This window comes from Podarcis vaucheri (genome assembly GCF_965113315.1).
Source record: "Podarcis vaucheri genome assembly, chromosome: 10".
In the NCBI taxonomy this organism is placed as follows: Eukaryota; Metazoa; Chordata; class Lepidosauria; order Squamata; family Lacertidae; genus Podarcis; species Podarcis vaucheri.
Window position 1 is genome coordinate 43,336,197 of NC_138748.1, and position 19,595 is coordinate 43,355,791.

Here is a 19,595-nt window from a genome sequence, read left to right on the forward strand (position 1 = left end):
ACAGGGGTTTGGGGTAGGCAATCAGTTATTCCACTAAAAGAGACTGTAGATGGAGTTCTACTGGGACTCACAGGTGGAATAACCACTTCTGCTTGGGCTTTATTATAGGCCTCCAATGCCTCCTGAAGATATTTATCATAATCTATCAAGGAATCAAGTTCTGTGACTCCACCCCCATTATTCGTTCCACTTTCTTGCCTTGGGGTTACAACTGGTGGAGGGTTTGAATTAGGCTCCCTTCGATGTGGAGCATAGGGTGGAGATAGAAGCACCTCTTCCTCTGGTCCCTCAAAAATGGGTTTGAGTTTATTTGGCAAGATTCCTTTCCTAGCTTCGGCTTTTACAGCCAATAATTTGCATCGTTGGACTTTGCATTCCCTTATCCATGGAGGATTTTTATTTAATGTGCTCAGCCAGGAATCTATATATGAAAATTGTTCTGGGCACCCTCCAGTTTCTTTGGCGATGTTAGGCCAAAGTTTGCTTACTAAATTTATATCAAAGGTTCCTTGAGATGGCCATCCAGTATTTTGTTTCGGCCACTCTAGTTCACATAACGTTCTCAGGCGCTCTGGCGTCATTTTGACTCCATATGCCCCTGAGAAGGCTTTCTTAAAATTATTTAACATACATTTAAGAGGTGTATTTCCCCCCTTTGAACCCCCAACTCCCATTGTATGGCCCTGTGAAGTATCCACTCAGTCACTCACACACACACCTTACTGGGAAACGAAGTAGTACTCACTCCACACTTAGGTCAGCTACACATTGTACTTTCTCACACATGCAATGCGCCAGATACTTCAACCATACTCTACCTCCCAATCTTCCCTTTTCCCTACACCAGATCACCATCTGATGTACCCAGCCACCTAGCGTACTCAGTTCCCCTTTACTGAGACGCAGAAGTTTGATCAGGACTTCTCTTCCTCCCAATTAATTGGAGGGCCAAAACCCCTTAGTGCACTTACCCTTAGCTGGTTCCCTGTTTATTTCTCTGGTTCCCCCCGGTCCGTCGCCGTCAGTGGGCAGGGTATCAGACAGACGAGACTGCTGCGTTCCCCTGGAAAAATTTTTTTCCAGTGCGCGCTGGGTAGGCAATCAGTTGTCCTCTCTCTTGTACCCCGTCCAGTAAGGCGAAGGGGCTGCGTTCCAGCAGACCACTTATCCGAGTCGCAGGCACCATAAAATGTAGCACCCTGCTTGTGGTTAACGCTTAGCTGGAATGAAATATTCAACGCAGCAACAGAGAAATTAAAAAAATAATTTATTTGTCAGACAAATAAATAAGAGGCACAGTGGTATATGGTTACCAAGCTCTGGCCTGGCCTCCTGCCATTATGGCCAGCACTTATATTCCCTTAATCCAGCCCCCTTTGCTCCTCCTGTGGCTGCCTCTGTTCAATCAGCCTGGTTGGATTTCCTATTGGCTGATTGCTATAATTAATTCTAAGAGATACACCCATATCCTCCTGTCCTTATATGGAACACAAAGAGCTATATATTGTTACATCTATAAATGACAAATAAGTAGTAATATATCTTACATGTGTCTCAACAAGGAATCTTAATTACCAGCTCACCTCTTGTCTTCCTTGCCCTCCAAAACAGATGGTTAATAATTTTAAAATTTTATCTTGAACAGATGTCAGAGACCTTGGGTTCATATTCTCATGCATCATCAATGAAATATCTCCTTTTGGAGGTCTTTAAACAAAGGTCTGACAGCCATCTGTCATGCGGGCTCGTTTTGGCGTCTCTTGTCTGACAAGGGGGGCTAAATACAACTATATGAAATCTAGCATTTCTTAAATCCTTTGCATAATTACATTTAAGACAATATATTTAATACATAACATAGGTAGCCTTTTAAAAGGAATAAGGCCTTTGTAAAGTAAAAAGGAACTCAGTAAAAAAACAGCTTCAAAAGAAGCCTCTCCAGTTTACAACCCCTCCTTCAGCCAGCTGCTTTTCCCATTAGAAAAAAAGACTTGCCAGCTAGATGCTTCCCCATTTGGTCTTGGCCTTTTAACCTTAGAAAGAAGATCTGGGTCATTTACTGGGAGGCACATTGATATTATTTTACTATTTACCAACTATTAATTATGTTTATCTCTGCCTTTTTTATCTTCTGTAACATGTAGGGTCAGTGTCCTGTAATTTCAGCTTTTACGACTTTGAGAATTGTTTTCTGCTATAAATCAAGGGGGGGCCCTTTGTCTGGGAGGAAAAACATTACCAAGGTTGTAAACTGCTGGTCTTCTGCCTGGCTTGAATACTTTTGAAAATCTAAGCCCATTTAATTTAGGAACCTGATCAAGATATAAGCCAATATATGCCTTGATTAAAAATGCAGTCTATATTCAGATGCCACAGTACTACTACATGTATTTTTATATCCCGCCTTTTCCCCTGACAGGGACTCGAGGCGGCTTACTGCTGAAAACACAGAATTCCTCGTGGAAGTGTTTTTGTTCCGCGTCGGTCTCTTCTCCTGGCTAAAACGTGATGGCGGGAAAACCAAGGCGACTATGGCAATACGTTAAGAGAAGTACCGCGGGCGTCCCTTACGCCGCCGCCGCCGGAGGGGAACGGCGGGAATCTTTGCCCGGCTCTGCGTCGTTTTCCTCGGGAAGGACGAGGCAAGCGCAGCCGAAGGAGCCGCGCCGAGGTCCCGCCAAGCGAGCGAGCCAGCCGACCGGCCTGCGCTTGGCGCCGAGGCCCCTCCGCCCCCCGGCGGGTGTACGTGTTGCCAGGCCGGTTTACACGAGTCACATGGGCGGCCCTTCGCGCCGCAGTTGGGTCGCCTTCGGGCCGCCGCCTCCCTCCCGCCTCCTTCCCGCCTCCCTGCCAACTGCAGCCTTGTCCCTGCGAAGGAGCCGCCGCCGAGGAGGGAGGGAGGGAAGGAGTCCCGCGGCTGCAATGGCTGCCACCGGGAGCCGGGAGCGGATCCTGTGCCTCTTCGACGTGGATGGGACCCTCACCCCGCCTCGCCAGGTAGCGGATTCCCCCACCCCGATCCCCCACCCCGCTTCGACGGCGCGCCCGGGTCGCCCTTGGGCGATCTTTGGAATGAATGGAGACCCCACGCCGGAGTCGCGCCTTTCCTGCGCCCAGATGACTGGGCGGCTGCGCTCGGGTTCTGGCGCTAGAGCTGCTGTCTGGATCGGAGTGCGGACCCAGCTCGCCCAAGCCCGGCAGAAGGGAAGGCAAGAGCGACGCTCCTCCTCGCCCACCCCACCTCTTCTTCTCCTTCCTGCAACCGGTTACGAAAGAGTTCAACCGCGGGCCAAGAGGTCCGTCAGGATGCAGGCAGGCTGCCGGGTCAGGTCTGGGCTTCGCTGCGGGGCATCACCGCTAGACGGTTACGTAAGAATGGTGCGCATTGGACCGGACCGCAGACGTGCATCTGCAATATTGCAGCACTTAACAGCGCGATCCTCTGCAGGGCTCTTCGGAAGGAAGTCTCGCTGTGTTCAGTGGAGTTTGCTTCCTAGCAAGGGTGCCGGAGCGAGGACAGCAGTCTTAGCGCCGCTGGACAGGCTGGGAGCAACTTTTGAGCAAACATAGGCTTGAGCTATTGGTTTCCACAAGCTGGTCAGCTAGGTGCAAACTCTAGGAAGCTCACAAGCAAGGCAGAATGGAACTATCTGATTACTTACTTCTTGGTCCTAGGATCTGGAACTTGGAGGCAGGAATGCCAACAGGATTTCCTGGGTCCTGTAAGCTGTATGTGGGTTGGGTCCTTGCATTGGCAAGAACTGCTGCTTAATCGCAGTGGCATAGCATAATCTCAGTGACATAACAGGGGCGATTGCCCTGGATGCAAAATTCTTAGGGGTGCAAAATTTCATAAGAAAAAGAAAGAAAGTAAGTAGTAGTAGTATTAGTAGTTAAAAAAAAAGCAGATTCTTCTCCTCCATCCTGTGTCAGACTGGCAGCAACAATAGCAAGCTTCTCTCTTTTTTTCTCCTGATGCTCTGGGAGGCTCCCTTTCCAAGTCCTATATCAGCTTTTCTTCCTCTGGTTACTTAACAAAAGTGATTAAAAGACTTTAGCAACAGCTGTTTATTTTCCTAATAAGGCTTACAGTGTTGACTCCACAGTTTGCTTTCTAACTTTTTTTAACAGATGTCTGGTTGACTAATTTTTTAAAAAAAACAAAGGCTAAGAGTTTTGGGTCCCTGCTGGCTTGGAGTCCAGTACATATGTTCAGACTATAGTTGCACACAAGTGCAGGAAAAAGCCTTAGCAGTTGATTATGTCCAATGTAGAGACTAGTCTTCAGTTTTAAGCCTTCCCACCTCCTCAAACTGCAAGGTGGATGTGTCAGGCAATTAAATTTAATCAACTTTAATTGTTACTGTTCTTTGGAAGGATGAAAAAAAATTAAAAGAAAACCACCTCAAAGTATTAACCACTGGGCTGGATCCAAAGTACTGCACATGGAAGTAAAAGAGCTGCTAGTGTTGTTCCAAGAACACATGTGCAATGCCAGATTGGTGGGTGGAATAGCAGTCCTTAAGCTTCTCTTATGCAACCTCTTGCCTATGTGTCAGATTGTTTCATGTCTGTTTCACAAGATTCTAGCTCAAAGGGTAAAGTAGCACTTCCTTGAGCAGAAGACACTTTCAACACATCAAATAAAAAGATTTGATGCATTCCATTAAATTTTCAGCAAAATAATGCATTAAACTGCACTGATATGCCCAAATCTGCTGAACTGAGCTGAGAGAACGTGTCACATTTTGGTCCAATGTGTATAGAAACAAGCTGAAAAACTCATCCACTGCAAAAAATTTAAGGTGTCTAAAACTCAGGCCCCCTTTGAGCTTGAGGCTTAGGCCAAATGACCCTCCTGGCATCATCCCCTCCACCTCTGATTGGCCCTGGAGGCACCAAATTTAGTATTTATGGAGTCCAGGACCAGGTGGCCTGTGATTGGCATTGCACATACACAAGAAAGCAAGCTTAACACTTTTTGGAAATTGGGAGATGGGTGGTTGAGGTGCTAAGTTCATGGGATGTTCCTGACCTACAGGACATCTCAGAGGAGGGCTCAGATTGCATGTACGCCAAGGTTCAGGAAGGACCTAACTGGTCCTCTTGGACAGCTAAAGAAACTGTGTGGGGTGGTTCTGTATCACAACAACCTGGAAGTTCCACAGGATTCACCTGATGCTGCACATTGCAGGGAAATACTGATAATATCAGGCAAGCAGTCAGTCAAAGAAGCTTGCCATTATTAATATTCTCATTGGAGAACTAATAAGCTCTCAAGGCAACTCAAGAGCACAGTTAGATAGCTGTTGCCACTAACCATTCACGGATATATGATGCTATAACCACTGTCAGCCCAAACCATTTGGCTGCCTGGAGTGCAAATGGTGCCCTACCCACTAAGGATAAACCTGTAGCCCTCCAGATGTTGTTTGACTCAAACTCGAGTCATCCCTGATCACTGGCTACAACATCTGGAGATCCTAAGGTCCCCGAACGCTGCTTTAAGTCTTGCTGCAGGTTTGGGACATCAGTTGCTGCCTTCATCTGTTCCTTCATAATGCTGCTTGAAGAAGGTCCAGACATTCTGCTGCATGGCAAAGCCTTGGCTGTGTCCGTTCACTCCACCCTTCGAATTTATTTATTTTTAGATTCACTAGGTGATAAAATCCTAGTGGGAAAACAACCAAGGAGACAACCTAAATATGATTTGCCTTGTGATCACAATGTTGATTTACTCAGATACTAATCTCTCTTGGAGGGGCATAGGGCATGTCCAGAAGTGTTGGATTTGGCGCACTACAGGCGGTTTGCTTCACTGTGGATGAGAGAGTATGTCCAAGCAACTCTGAAGGCTTGGCAGAGTGGCTTCCTTTGCATGCAGATCATGTGAGCTCCCATTGCTCTGTTGACGGTGCCTTTGCATTAGACCAGCCTGTCCCTTAAGTGTCTGGTTGTTCATTTAACCATCTAATATTTTAATTGTGGCAGGGTGTTGGTGCTGTGTGGATTTTGCAAAGTGAGAGACATAAATTAGGTGCAGATGGTGTTTTTTAAAGTCTGCTACTGCCGTAGCTGAACTCGTTTGCAAAACATGCTAGATGAAGTGTGTGTGTGTGTGTGTGTGTTTTAAATTGACTCTTGTAGGTTGCTGAAGAATATATGGTTTTGTTCCCAACAGCTAGAGGTTGGATCACTAGGAGGTTCCTTGCTTTTTTGTTTTGAAGTGATGGGTGAATTTTCACCAGTGTAAATAAAAGTTACAGTTCAGTTCACAAGTGCTTCTGATGATAGTCGGTGGCAGGGCTGGCTCCAGGTTTGAGAGGGGACTGTGGGCAAAAGTGTCCTTTGGCAGGCCCCCTCCTCTTGTCAGTGGGTCCTGGTGGGCTTATCTGCCTATGGTGCCAGTGCTTCAAGTAGCAGTGGGCAACTGTATCTAGCAACATTTTCTGTTTCCCACAGTGCCTCCCAGGTCTGGGGCATTGTGGGAACTTAAAAAGATGGTTGTATCCAACCACCTGGCACTCAGTGCCAGTTCAAAAGAGGGGGCAAGGCAGGTCAGCCATCAACAGTGGACCTTGTTGTGGTGCTGGGGCCCTGGCAACTGTCCAAGGATGCCAGCTGCTGAGATGTTAGCCCTTTACAATGAAATTACAACAGTTCCTTTTGACAAATAACAGTGAAATCTCAATTGTTTGGGGGGTGAGATGGGGTGTAGCGAACTTCAATATGTGTTTGGAATCAGATCTAAATTGTCACATTATTTTTAACATACACTACTGTTTCCACTCCAGCTAAATCCTTTTCAAAATCACATATTAAACAATTAATTGATTAACCACTTTGACCATTCAGTTAATACTTTTAGGAATTGTAGTTCATCAACATCTGGAAGTCCTGAGGTTCCCCCCACCTGCTTTATGATATCAAAGCACAACTAGGAAGAAAAAGAATAGAGTATTCGGTCTCTTCATTTTGTTGATTGTTCAGCTTTGCTGTGCAAGAGCCTTCCACTTCTATGGCATAAATCCACCAGCTCTCCTGGCATTTCTCTGTTGTTCCAGGTTACAAATGCTCATTCTGCTGCAATGAGTTTGTTAATCTCTAGGCAGCCTTCTGCAACATGACGCTGTCCAGATGTTTGGCACTCTGACTTCCCATTGCCCCACCCAGTGCTGGTCAGATGGGAGTTGTAGTGCACAACATATGTAGGACACCAGGTTGAGGAAGGCTGCTCTAAGGCAACACAGGTCTCTCAGTAGTTTTTGTTTCCTGCTGGCATGCCAATAACTACCACTCTTTCTCCTTTTCCCTCCAGAAAATTAAGCCTGAAGTAGACGAGTTTCTTCAAGAGCTGCGTACGAGAGTGTTAATTGGGGTAGTGGGTGGCTCAGACTACTCCAAGATAGCTGAGCAGCTGGGTGAAGGAGATGAAGGTGAGCAATACATACTTCTGCTTTCTAGGTGCTTGTGTTTAATGGAAGCATTTTGTTTAATGCTTTTGTTTAATGGTGCTTTTGTTTAATGGTGCTTTTGTTTAATGGATTGCAAAATCAAGCAATCGTAGCAGTCATATTGGTGAACAAAAGGGTGTGCAAATTGACACATGCAGAGGAAAGCACATGGTATGGCTGCTGTGGACTGCACCATTTCAGACTGCAGGGGTGGGGATCATGTAACTCCATGCACCTCCATCCTTTTTCAAGGAAAGCTAGTGTGGGGAGAGGTTTGGGCCTAAACTTCACCCAAACAGGCCCCATCTGAAGAGTTTTGTTTTATGTGCAGAAGCATTCAAATGTGTGATTCTCTACCACTCTGAAGTGGTACAGCCTGGGAAGGAATATCCATGGGTTGTTTCTGAATATTGGATCAAACCCAAGACAGTCATAGCATTTCTGTGCTACTGTAACATAACTGTACTGCAGATCCACATAGCCAAACTCAGTATTGGAAGGTTCCAAATAGTCCTTGGAAGCTCAGCATGTTCTCCTGTGGCTTTGGACTGGTGGGAAGTGGAATCAGCTCTGGCCTTCGAAAGTGGGTTAGCCACATGGACAGGACAGACACCTGTGGCTTCTCTCTGTCCTACTCCCTATATCTGCAGCATTACCCACTGCACTTTCAGTTCAGGATTTCCAAGACATCTCATTATATCCCCAATCTATAAGGGGTGGATTTAAATTGACCCAATGCAGTTTCGGGATCCTCTTGATCAGGTCCAACAAGAGCTGTGTGCCTGACTTATTCCAATGCAGGTACATCACGAGGGAAGACAGATGAAGGTCCCAGCAGAGAAAGCAGGAACAGGAGCACAGCAAAGAGGGAGGTACTGAGGTGATGGGGAAAGGTGGAGATGGGGACAGAGCCAAGGGCATCATGGGATATTTGTTTGGTACAAACATAGAAACAGGGATCCAGAAAACTGCAGGCACTTGCAACACAGTGCCATATGGAATAGAAGCAGTTTCCAGAAAAGCAGAGAAGGAAGCCACCAGCTGAATTTATACTGCAAACAGTCAATCCTATCTGGCCTGCAATAAGCCTAATAAGGTTGCAGAGCATCCTGCAGTAAATGGCATCATGAGTTCATTCACAGCCCATGTTTCCAGACTTAGTTGGTGGGGTTCCTCTGAGCCTGTGGTCCTAAGTGCAAGACTTGCATCCTTTCGCAGAAGTAAAGCAGTAAAGCAGAACGGTTGTTCCATGCCTTTGCATTCCCCTCCATTGCCCCTTCCCACAGTGACAAAGAATAATATCAGATTCTAAAACCTTCCTTCTAGACTAGAGATAACCTAATGTTCCCTTAAACGGAAAGTGACCTGCTGATTCAGCATTGGCCTTTTTATCACTGTTGGGAAAGGCCAGTGTGAAATAACCTGTAGCTGCAGATCTGTGAACATTTGCTTGCAAGTAAGCTTCATTGAGCACAGAGACACGTGCTTCTGAGTAAACAAGCTCAGGGTTGCACTCTGAGTTACTGAGACGTTCCAAATGGAAAAGTGGGGGAGGCCAGACAAAGAGAGCATGGGCAGGCACAATTCAGCTTTGTTGCTGTGTCTGTCAGATGATTGAGTTCTCACTCAGCAACTTGCACACCTTCATCTGTAAAATGGGAGCATCACTACCGGCATTCACGAGCATCACTATTTTCAGGGCACCTCAAATCAAATTTTGCTGAAGTGTCAGAATAAAACCACAGAGATCCTGCGATTCAGCATCCACTTCCCTTGCAGCCTCTATCCATCTGACTGATTGATATTTCTCTCTCACCTTCATTTCCCTTCCTTCACTTCTTCTCCTCAACATCCTTTTTGCCCCTACAAATCTATTCCCCACAGTTATCAACAAGTTTGATTACGTCTTTGCAGAAAATGGCACCGTGCAGTACAAGAATGGGCAACTGGTCTCCAAGCAGGTAGGCCCAGCCGCTTTGTGCTCTGCCACCAAGGCTGCAAATTTCCTCCTCCTCTCACCCTCCTTCTCTGCCAAATCTCTCAGAGAGAGATGATGGTATCCAAAGTCTCTCGGGTTATCTGGCTCCATACAGTTATCTGATAAGTCAGTATTTTATTGAGGAAGGGTTTGCCTCCCCCCCTCCAAAAAAGGAGGCAAAACTTTGAAGTAATGCTTGAACAATTTTAATTCATGAAGTAATATGCCCAACATCTTTCCGGCATCTTCAGGGGCACTCAGAAATGACAATAAAGATTATGTTAAAGAGTACTCAATATCAAAGCTAATAATCTTAACGTAAAGATATACACTTTATATCAAATATGTAAGGTATTTGTACGGGTATCATTTATAAGGATATTAAGATTCAGTACTCTTCATATACCGTATATATTATATATAGTACTGTATAACTTAGGGCTATGGAGTCCCCGTTGTTTTAGTCCCTGCGAGGACACAGTATCTCCTCACAGGAGCAACTGGATAATCTGTTGCTCCTGGCTCTTCCCACAGCAGGAAAGCCCCTCCCCATGCCTTAGATAAATGCATGTAGACTTGGAAGGAACCCCAAGGGGTCATCCAGTCCAACCCCCTGCAATGCAGGAATGTGGACATCTAATCCTTGTTGTGATTTCCTTTAGTGCGAGATGATATGTCAAAAACAGGTTAAGCACATTACAGCATAAAATAAAATTCTCAAGCAGCATTTTGAATCTTCACCTCCTTTTTTCCTCGATTTACTGGTCCTTTTGGTGCTGCCCCTATCTTTTCATTTTTGTTCCATTCAACATATAATAAAACAACCTGTTCTGATGTTCACAATGTGGGTGTTTTTGGTAAGAGAATTGCACTCTGTTGCCTCAGTGTGACCTTTGGCTTTTTTTTAACAGGCTATCCAGAACCACCTTGGGGAAGAACTTCTGCAGGATCTGATCAACTTCTGCCTCAACTACATGGCCCTTCTAAAGCTGCCCAAGAAACGGTAATGGTCCTTTCTTATTCCAGGGCATGCAGACTCTGCCTTGTCTCCTTAAGGAAGTGCCCCAGTCCCATTGTTCAGGAAGTGCTCCAGCTTCTCCAGAGAGGCTTCTTAGGACAAGCGTGTCACTTCGCGCTTGGGGAGGGGCTTTCCTTCCTTAAGTTAACTTATCAAAGGATTCAGGTCTCTCTTTTTATTTTCCAGATACTATGTGAGTGTTTAGAACCACAAAGTTGATAATCCTGCCCGCCCAACTAAAACAAAGAACCTTAATCTTCAAATAATATCCAACAGAAACCTTTCCACTGTTTTATTGAATACCTGAAAGGGAAATATTCCACAATTTCTTTCAGCACTTGATTTCATTGCATAACTGTTCTTAGAGTTGGGTAACATGTTAAGAAGAAATTCCATCCTTTCTGGAGTTTAAACTCATTGCCCTGTATTCACTATGCTTTCTAACTAGTTGCTATTGTTTCCCCACTTTTTCCAATATCCTTCTATATATTTTTAAGTAGTCAGTGTTTAGAACAGAAGGAAAGCAACTCTGTGCGCAGCTGATTTAACTTAGCCTTCACAGATGTTGTGTCTTGTGAGTACCACTTTCTAAAAAAACAAGTTAACCTCGACTCAGTTTATGTTATTTTGCTATACTATAATGCTGTGCCCAACATTGTCCATGGGAATTTTGCATCATGAATAAATGAAACGTTAAAGAGTGGTATTCTAGGCATTTACTTCTAATAGCTCCAGCTCTCGTAGGGGAAAAAATTACCCTGGAAAAAGTAAGATGCGATAGGTAAGGGCCACGAGGAATCTATGATCAGCTCTCTTAGGAAAAGTTGCATGCCACACACCATAAGCAAGGTAGAGGTCCCTCTTCTTGCGATTAGTTTGACTTTGTGTTGTATCACGGCGGGAAGATTCTGCTTGACTTCATGTTAAAGAAATCATGAGGCTGTGCAACAGGACTGTCTTTTTTTTTTACAACCACATACCCAAGTTTCTCCTTCTCTGTTCCCCTTAAAAAAATATATTCTCAGGGGGACGTTTATTGAATTTCGCAATGGGATGTTGAACATCTCTCCTATTGGTCGAAGCTGCACTTTGGAAGAACGAATAGAATTTTCAGAACTGGACAAGGTAAATCATGAGCATTAGGCTCCAAATGTATTTGTGGCACACTGGAGCCTGTTAGAACCCCAGGGTGTTGTGTTATGTGTGTGTGTGTTTTCTAAGTATTAAGCCTGTTGCTAGGGTACCTTGCCTATAAGCTGGAGCGAAACAGGAATATTATTCTGACTGGTCACAGTTCTTGAAAGAAATCGCAAGGCACAAACACAAAATACTGTGTTTCATGGGGGAAAGTGGGATCTGACAAGGATCAAAGTAATTGAGGGGGATGTTTCCTTATCCCTCTTCAGTTCTCTCTCATTTGTTTTCTCTTCATCTCCTTTACAGAAAGAGAGGATTCGAGAGAAGTTTGTAGCTGCCTTACAGAGGGAGTTTGCTGGCAAAGGCCTGCGGTTTTCCCGAGGTGAGAGTTTTCTTAGTCCTCTCTGTGATTTGGGAGGAATGGATAGGAAAAACAATTGATTTTGTATTCAAGAAGAATATGCATATATTCTTGTTTTGGCTGTGTTGTGCTTTTGTGCACACAAGTTCATTATTCTTGTGCTAGAAACTGACAATAAAAAGATTTTTTTTAAAGTGAGTTTGGGTACTTGGTACAATTAGTTTTGGGGTCTTAGAAAAGCAAAATACCTAGCATGGTTTATGTTTAAAAAAACTGGGTAAGTGCTTCGTTACAGGACTTAAAAGAGGTTTCCCTGTGGTGATCCCGGTCTGCAATGAGTTTCTTTTCCATACTATTCTAAAACCCTCAAACTTTTTAGACATAACCCCCGTTTAATTGAGTGAAACGTATGTCCAAGTTAGCGTTCTTGGAAGGACTGCTGTTTTAACAGAGGGATCACTTTCTTTGCCAAGAATTGCCAGGATCAGAGCATGGTCTGTGGCTAGCAGCGCTCTGCCTAATACTCCAGTGGTCTGGCAGCAATGCTCTGTTTTGGGTGCAACCCTATCCAATTTGTTAGCCCTCTGTGCTCCTGCCCCCCCCCATCCCAAGTATGTGTGCCCCTTTCACTGCCACCCCTCTGACCTCTACACGTTCAGCAGGAGACTGAAGGGGGAAATGGCTGTACTCTTAAACCTGAAATCGTGGGCCTAATCATTTGTACATCCTTCATGTGGCTAACATTTGACTAGGAGTACAGTGCTGGCAATAGTGGGTTCTTTGTCCCTTATTAGGGGGCTGGCAGGTGGCCATATTTCCTTTATTTGTGGTGGGGGCAGTTGCTATTGGAGCTGTTGCCACCAGCATGCCAGAATAATTTATCTGGACTACAGCTGTAGTACTGCCAAACTGACAGCGAATGAGGTCTCATGGCAAAAGTCCTTTGCTCTGCCCTGCAGTGATCCAATGCTAGGACCAATCTGCATTTTACATTCATCCCACAGTTAACAGACTCTCCTTTCCCTGCCCAGCCGTACTTAGAAGATAAGAACACTTTAGAATAGGGTTCCCTGCCAGCCCTCCAGCCAAAAAGCTTGAGGGCCACCCTTCCCCCTTATAGATATTTTTTCTGAGAAGTCATTAGCTCCTGCTCCGCACACTTCCCCAGCCAACTGTTTCTTGTTTGTGCCTTTGGCTGATGGGGCCTTGCTGACGCCATTCCATCCCATTGCCATAGAAACGGCAGCTACTGAATTAATGTGTCAGAGAAGCAGGCAGGCTGTCTGCCATGGTGCATGACCATCTATCACGGAACAATTTATTCTACAAAAGCCATTTGCACCTGAGGTGTCGAGGGGAGATCTTTTTCCTGCAAGCCTCCCCCTTCAGTCTGTTTCCCTTAATTCCATCACGCTTTCCCCCTCTGGCAGGTGGGATGATCAGCTTTGACGTCTTCCCCGAGGGCTGGGACAAGCGCTATTGCCTCGATATCCTTGAGGATGAGAGATTCGACACCATCCATTTCTTTGGGAATGAGACAAGTCCAGTAAGTAAATCTGACCAAAGCCCTGTTCTTTGACAAGGGGCCAAGTCCTGTGTGGGATCGAGGAAGATAAAGCTGTCCATATCTAAACTGGCAGGCTCTCCACAGAGCTACAGTGGTGCCCCGCAAGACGAATGCCTCGCAAGACGAAAAACTCACTAGACAAAAGGGTTTTGCAGTTTTTGAGCTGCTTCGCAAGACGAATTTCCCTATGGGCTTGCTTCGCAAGACGAAAACGTCTTGCGTTTTTTGCAAGTTTGTTTCCTTTTTCTTAACACCGTTAATACAGTTGCGACTTGACTTCGAGGAGCAACTCATAGAACACGGTGTGGTAGCCTTTTTTGAGGTTTTTGGTGATTTTTGAAGCTTTTCCAAGACTTTTCCAACACCGTGCTTCGCAAGACGAAAAATTCGCTAGACGGAAAAACTCGCGGAACGAATTAATTTCGTCTTGCGAGGCACCACTGTACATTGCATTAAAATAACCAGCAGACTCCCATTTCCACTGTGGCTCAACTGTGTCTTTTCTGCAGTGTTTAAAGGGCATTTGTGTATTTCAAAACATTTGGTAAATAAACCTGGGGACCATGGCTGAAAGCCTGTTTTCAGATGTGCAAATGCCCTTTGGATGTTTCAGAAAAGACACAACTGATGTGTGATGGGAGCATTTGCTGTAAGGTTTGAAGTGGCTCTCGTTCGCATTTCCCAGCCTTACAAGTTGGTACCTGGACTGCATGAAAGCAAGTATAAACTAAGAGTGCCCTCTTCTGGTGACTGGAAAATGCAAAGACATCTGTTAAGGTGCCATTTCATTTCAACATCTCTAAAGGGATTTGTCTGCGCAGAAGCTTTGCGAGGAAGGAGAAAAAGAAGTGGGCAACTTTTGTATCACATGAACACAATGAATCTTACAGTGCAGACAGTGCAGAAGGTGGGTGGTTCAAATCCCTGTGACAGGGTGAGCTCCCATTGCTCTGTCCCAGCTTCTGCCAACCTAGCAGTTCAAAAGCATGCCAGTACAAGTAGATAAATAGGTACCACTGCGGTAGGAAGGTAAATGGCGTTTCCATGCACACTCTGGTTTCCGTGATGCTGTTCCGTTGTGCCAGAAGCAGTTTAGTCATGCTGGCCACATGACCCATAAAGCTGTCTGTGGACAAACGCCAGCTCCTTTGGCCTGAAAGCAAAATGAGTGCCGCACCCCATAGTCATCTCATAACCGTCCAGGGGTCTTTTACCTTTTACCTTTACCTTACACAGCTTTAAAAAAAGACTCTGAAAATGCTCTGAAAATAACCATTTTAAAGCTCACAATGGAAAATTTCATAGGAAACTATTTCAGCTCAACAGCACCATCTGGTGTCACAATGTTGGAACAGTGCAAGTAGATAAATAGGTACCGCTGTGGCGGGAAGGTAAACAGTGTTTCCGAGCACACTCTGGTTTTCCTTACAGTGTTCTGTTGCGCCAGAAGCGGTTTAGTCATGCTGGCCACATGACCTGGAAAGCTGTCTGTGGACAAACGCCACCTTCCTCAGCCTGAAAACGAGATGAGTGCCGCACCCCATAGTTGCCTTTGACTGGACTTAACTGTCCAGGGGTCCTTTATCTTTACCTTTACCTGTCTACACAGAAGCTTTGCGAGGAAGGAGAAAAGGAAGTGGGCAACTTTTGTCTCACATGCTCATCGTGAATCTTACAGCACAGACAACGCAGCCCACACTTCAGCCCTTGCGTAATTGCTTTCAGGTGCATTGTGGACACATTCTGATTATCTGGTGTGGGTGCTCTGCAGAGATTGGATTTACCAGTTAAGCACACCCAACCCTCTTTTTTAAAAAAACAACACAACCTACACATGGATACACTTATATAAAACATGCCTGAAATAGTGTGGTTTATTGGCTCTCCTCCCTCCCTGTCAGCATGTGAGGTCATGACTACTGATGCATGACAGGGGAAAATCAATACCATGAGCAGCAGCATCACTTCAGATTAGGTTTTACATGAAGTCAGGTCCCACAAGAAATACTTTAATTTACAAATTCCGCATAACTGGGGTACGCAGTCCCTTGGGTATACAGAAACAACCTTCTGATCCGATAGGCACGACACAACCCAAGTTCAGGATTAGAAGGGAGCAGGAGAGGGGGGAAGATATTCTTTCCAGGGCTCAATAAATCCAGTGTTTTCCAGAAGCAGTGATTTTTGTGTCTCACTGCCCACCCTCTGCATTATTTTCAATTCCTTGCCAGTTTCAGATGGCTTCAGCCTCCTGGCACATACACTGTACAGCAAGGGTGAGGATCCTGAGACTCTCCAGATGTTGCTGAAATCCAACTCTCATTGGCCCCAGTTGGCCAGTAGTCACTGGTCACAGGCGATGAGGACTGTAGTGCAAAAATATCTAGTCCATCATTGCATTTTCACTGTGGCCAATCAGATGTCTAAGGGAAGTGGGACCTGAGTGCAACAGCATTCTGCTCACTTGTGATTCCCAGCAACTGGTATAAAGCGATCCATTTTGGGTTGAAGGTGTGGCATATATGCCTTGAAGTAAATAAATAAATCTGAGGTCTGGCAGGGGGACTCATATTCTGCCTTAATGGGGGGTGGAAATTGGATGGTGATGATGATGATGATGGTAATAATAATTATTATTTATACCCTGCCCATCTAGCTGGGTTTCCCCAGCCACTCTGGGCGGCTCCCAACAGAATATTAAAAACACGATAAAACATCAAACATTAAACAGGGCTGCCTTCAGATGTCTTCTAAAGTAAGATAGTTGTTTATTTCCTTGACATCTGATGGGACGGCGTTCCACAGGGTGGGCACCACTACTGAGAAAGCCCTCTGCCTGGTTTCCTGCAACCTCACTTCTTGCAGTGAGGGAACCGCCAGAAGGCCCTTAGCGCTGGACCTCAGAGTCCGAGTTGAACGATGGGGGTGGAGACTCTCCTTTAGGTATACTGGGCCGAGGCCGTTTAGGGCTTTAAAGGTCAGCACCAGCACTTTGAATTGTGCTCAGAAACGAGTCTGTGTTTTTCAAGTATAGTAAGGCTGCAACTTAGAGGGAATACACCTAAAGCCAAAATTGTGTATTGTCCAAACACATTGGGTTCAATGGCAGGTGGGATTGCCAAAGTCTTTTTTCCTGGACACTTTTTCCCCCTTTCTGCCCCTTTTTATTCATTTTTTTTTTATGCCAAGCATGTTGAGCTTGAATGCGCACATGTTAAATACAACCAGGTTGTGGGCTTACACTTTTCTATACTTGCCTGCTCATTTTAACCACCACGTCCAGCACCTTAATTCTAAGTGGCCAATAGTAAAGATTCTTCTTATCCTTAGGGTGGGAATGATTATGAAATCTATGATGACCCTCGCACAGTGGGGCACAGCATCCAGTCTCCCCAAGACACAGTCCGGAGGTGCCAGGAGATCTTCTTTCCAGAGACAGTGAATGAATCTTGACTCGTGGTGTCCCTGCTGCTCTCAATCACTCGGATGAGACCCTCACTCACCTTAGGAAAGCACCTTTTGGATCCTTTCAGGACTTGCTGAGGCCCAAGGTCAAAATGCACTTTGGAAACGGGAGCCGGAGTGTCAGAAAGGGAGGGAGATGATGAAAGCTGTTCATCAGTTGCGCCATCATCTTGCTACTGGGGAACTGCAGAACCCCAATTGCCATACCCTCATTCCCACCAAACGAGGTAAAGTGTTGTTGTTTATGTTTAAAGTGAAACCTGTATCCTAGTTAAGGCTTTTTTCCTTTCTTATTTGGAAGCTAATAATCCCCACAGATTCACCCAAATGAACCTATTTTTGAGATGGTGATTATAATGATTGAAATAATTTATATACCCCCTTCCATTTCTAGAAGAAATGCCAAGGCAATATTTTTGAGATGAATCTCAGAAAGACACTAAAGTTATATTTAAAAGGGAGCAGGGCCTGTAGTGTTACAAGTACAAGACCTGTCAAGTATTTTCAGATTCTTGAACCATCAATGTGGTTGGCAAATTATTTTTTGAGACCTTTTTAATGTGTGAAACGAGAGCGTAACCTGAATGATAAATAATGGCCCCTCCTAGCAGTAGTAATATTTTGTTTTGTTTTTTAGACATTGACACATGGCTATTGTGCCAGAATGTGGATGGGATATGCACTTCACTCCCATTGAAAGCAATGCAGTATGGATGCTGGCATCCACACTGAGATGCACATCTCATTTCTGCCTGTGCTTCCTGATCTGGCAAGTGATACCTGTACAGAAACTTTCTGCTGCATGCAGATCTCCATCACTCGATCAGGCTGAACAACAGTGCTGAATTGTGCATCTTTAAACAGATTTCAGCTATGTTAGTTGGATGACCTTTGAGCAATGCTAGGGATTGGGCTGTTGTAAAGGACTTTGTAAGAAAGGCAACATGTTCATTTGGCCCCCAAAGTAAAGAGTATAAAAGACCATGGGACCTTCAACAAAATGTTGCAGTGTGGAGAGTTCCTGTTCAGTGCACTCCCCCCGGATATTCCATTCCATCCTCAGAAAGCATTCTGTGGCCCCTGAGCACCTTCAGGCTTCAGCAGTTGTTTTGGGTGGTGGTTGTTTTCCTTAAATATCCTCTGTTCTGCTTGAGCTCTTCCCAAACCTGCAACTATCTCCCTCTTCTGTATATGTGGTGTTTTGTCTACATAAACAATGGCACTCGCACTGAAAATAAGGAGAATGGTGGTTTGAGCATAGGGCAACAGAAGGACTAAGTTCTAATGCATTCACACATTCATAAATCCAGTTGAATTAAACCAGGTTTATGAATGAGGAACTGTTTACAGCTGTAGCTTTAATATCATTCCTGATTAGTCATCAGATTGCGATGTAGATTTCCTTCTAGACTTGTCTGATTAAGAATCTAAAGTTCAGATTTACTAAATGTTTGAATGTGAAATTAGCTATAAACTACTGAGACTAGCCAAACTGTAGCAAACATTGCTACTGTTTATTGTTTCCATAAGTATACTGTATATTCTATTTTAAATTACCTTCAGTGCAGACAGAGCAGCAGCCTTCGTTACTGTAGTCTCCAAACCCTAGATTTTTATATTTAACACAGAACTATTTTCTTTAGTTTCCAGAGGGGTAATGGTGTTAGTCTACTGCAGCAAAAACAAAGAGACTAAAATTTGCCTGTTTCTGCCTTTAGATAAAAATAGTGATAAGAGTGATGGTTGATTGCAAAAGGTTCTTCCTCTGGTTGGTGACTTCCCATGAGATACTGTCAGAGTACAATTATATATGCTAGGGCTGGGCAAATATATCAATATATTGTCCAAAACCCTTTTGAAGGCCATATGGTGATATCAGTTTCATAAATCACGAATCATTGTGTGTGTTCAGACTGGACGATATACCATCCAAAACTGGTTTGAAGTCCATTTCATGGTATGGGGTTCATAATTTTTGACCTGGCAAAATATCATAAATCATAATGTGTGTATGTATGTATGTATGTTGCTATGCAAAAATCACGATGTTAACTCTTGTCGGCTCAGCTCTTCACTGCGTCCTGCAGGGAGCAGCAAATCACAATAGCAGTCGCTGGCCAAAATCACGATGCAAGAAAAACTGTGAAGCCAACCAACGCCTCTACATAGCTCCATCCTTATTTCAGACATTGTGATATATTGGTGTATCACGATGTTTAGCTGTGGCTATATCACGATGTTGAAAACCAGATTATCGCCCGGCCCTAATATATGCATTCCACATACTGTGCCACACTAAGATTGAGTTGCTTCATGCTGCTTACTTTTCATTAAACAAACAAACAAACAAACAAATGAAAACAACCCCAGTTCTTAGCTTTCATGGTTTCATGCACAGTGTTGTGAATTTGGAAGCAAAGCCTTCCAAGCAGTAAAAGAACACAGAACTGGATGCTATGACTCAACTTTCCTTTGTATCTGTTAAGATGCCCCTCTGGTCATTGTCTTGTCTGCCCTTTGTATCCTATTCCCTTCTACATTTGTCCTCATCATTCTTTCACCCCAGTCAAAAAATATCTCAATATTTTCCAATAAGCCAACAATGTATTTCACTC

At 44.6% G+C, this 19,595-nt stretch overlaps 1 protein-coding gene across 1 annotated transcript; it reads left to right on the plus strand.

The window, feature by feature from the left end:
• Positions 1-2,907: 2,907 nt before the first annotated feature.
• On the plus strand, positions 2,908-19,335 carry PMM1 (phosphomannomutase 1). Its single transcript, XM_082240208.1, has 8 exons — positions 2,908-2,997; positions 7,319-7,436; positions 9,339-9,415; positions 10,344-10,435; positions 11,476-11,575; positions 11,894-11,969; positions 13,379-13,494; positions 16,846-19,335. Exons 1-8 carry the CDS (start codon positions 2,923-2,925, stop codon positions 16,966-16,968), a joined length of 777 nt encoding a protein of 258 aa, XP_082096334.1. The 5' UTR covers positions 2,908-2,922; the 3' UTR covers positions 16,969-19,335.
• Positions 19,336-19,595: the final 260 nt, after the last annotated feature.

Coding starts and splice junctions, on each gene's coding strand:
- PMM1 (XM_082240208.1), top strand. CDS start 2,923: ATGGCTGCCACCGGGAGCCGGGAGCGGATCCTGTGCCTCTTCGACGTG. Junction 10,436..11,475: donor CTAAAGCTGCCCAAGAAACG/GTAATGGTCCTT, acceptor ATATATTCTCAG/GGGGACGTTTATTGAATTTC. Junction 13,495..16,845: donor TTGGGAATGAGACAAGTCCA/GTAAGTAAATCT, acceptor TCTTATCCTTAG/GGTGGGAATGATTATGAAAT.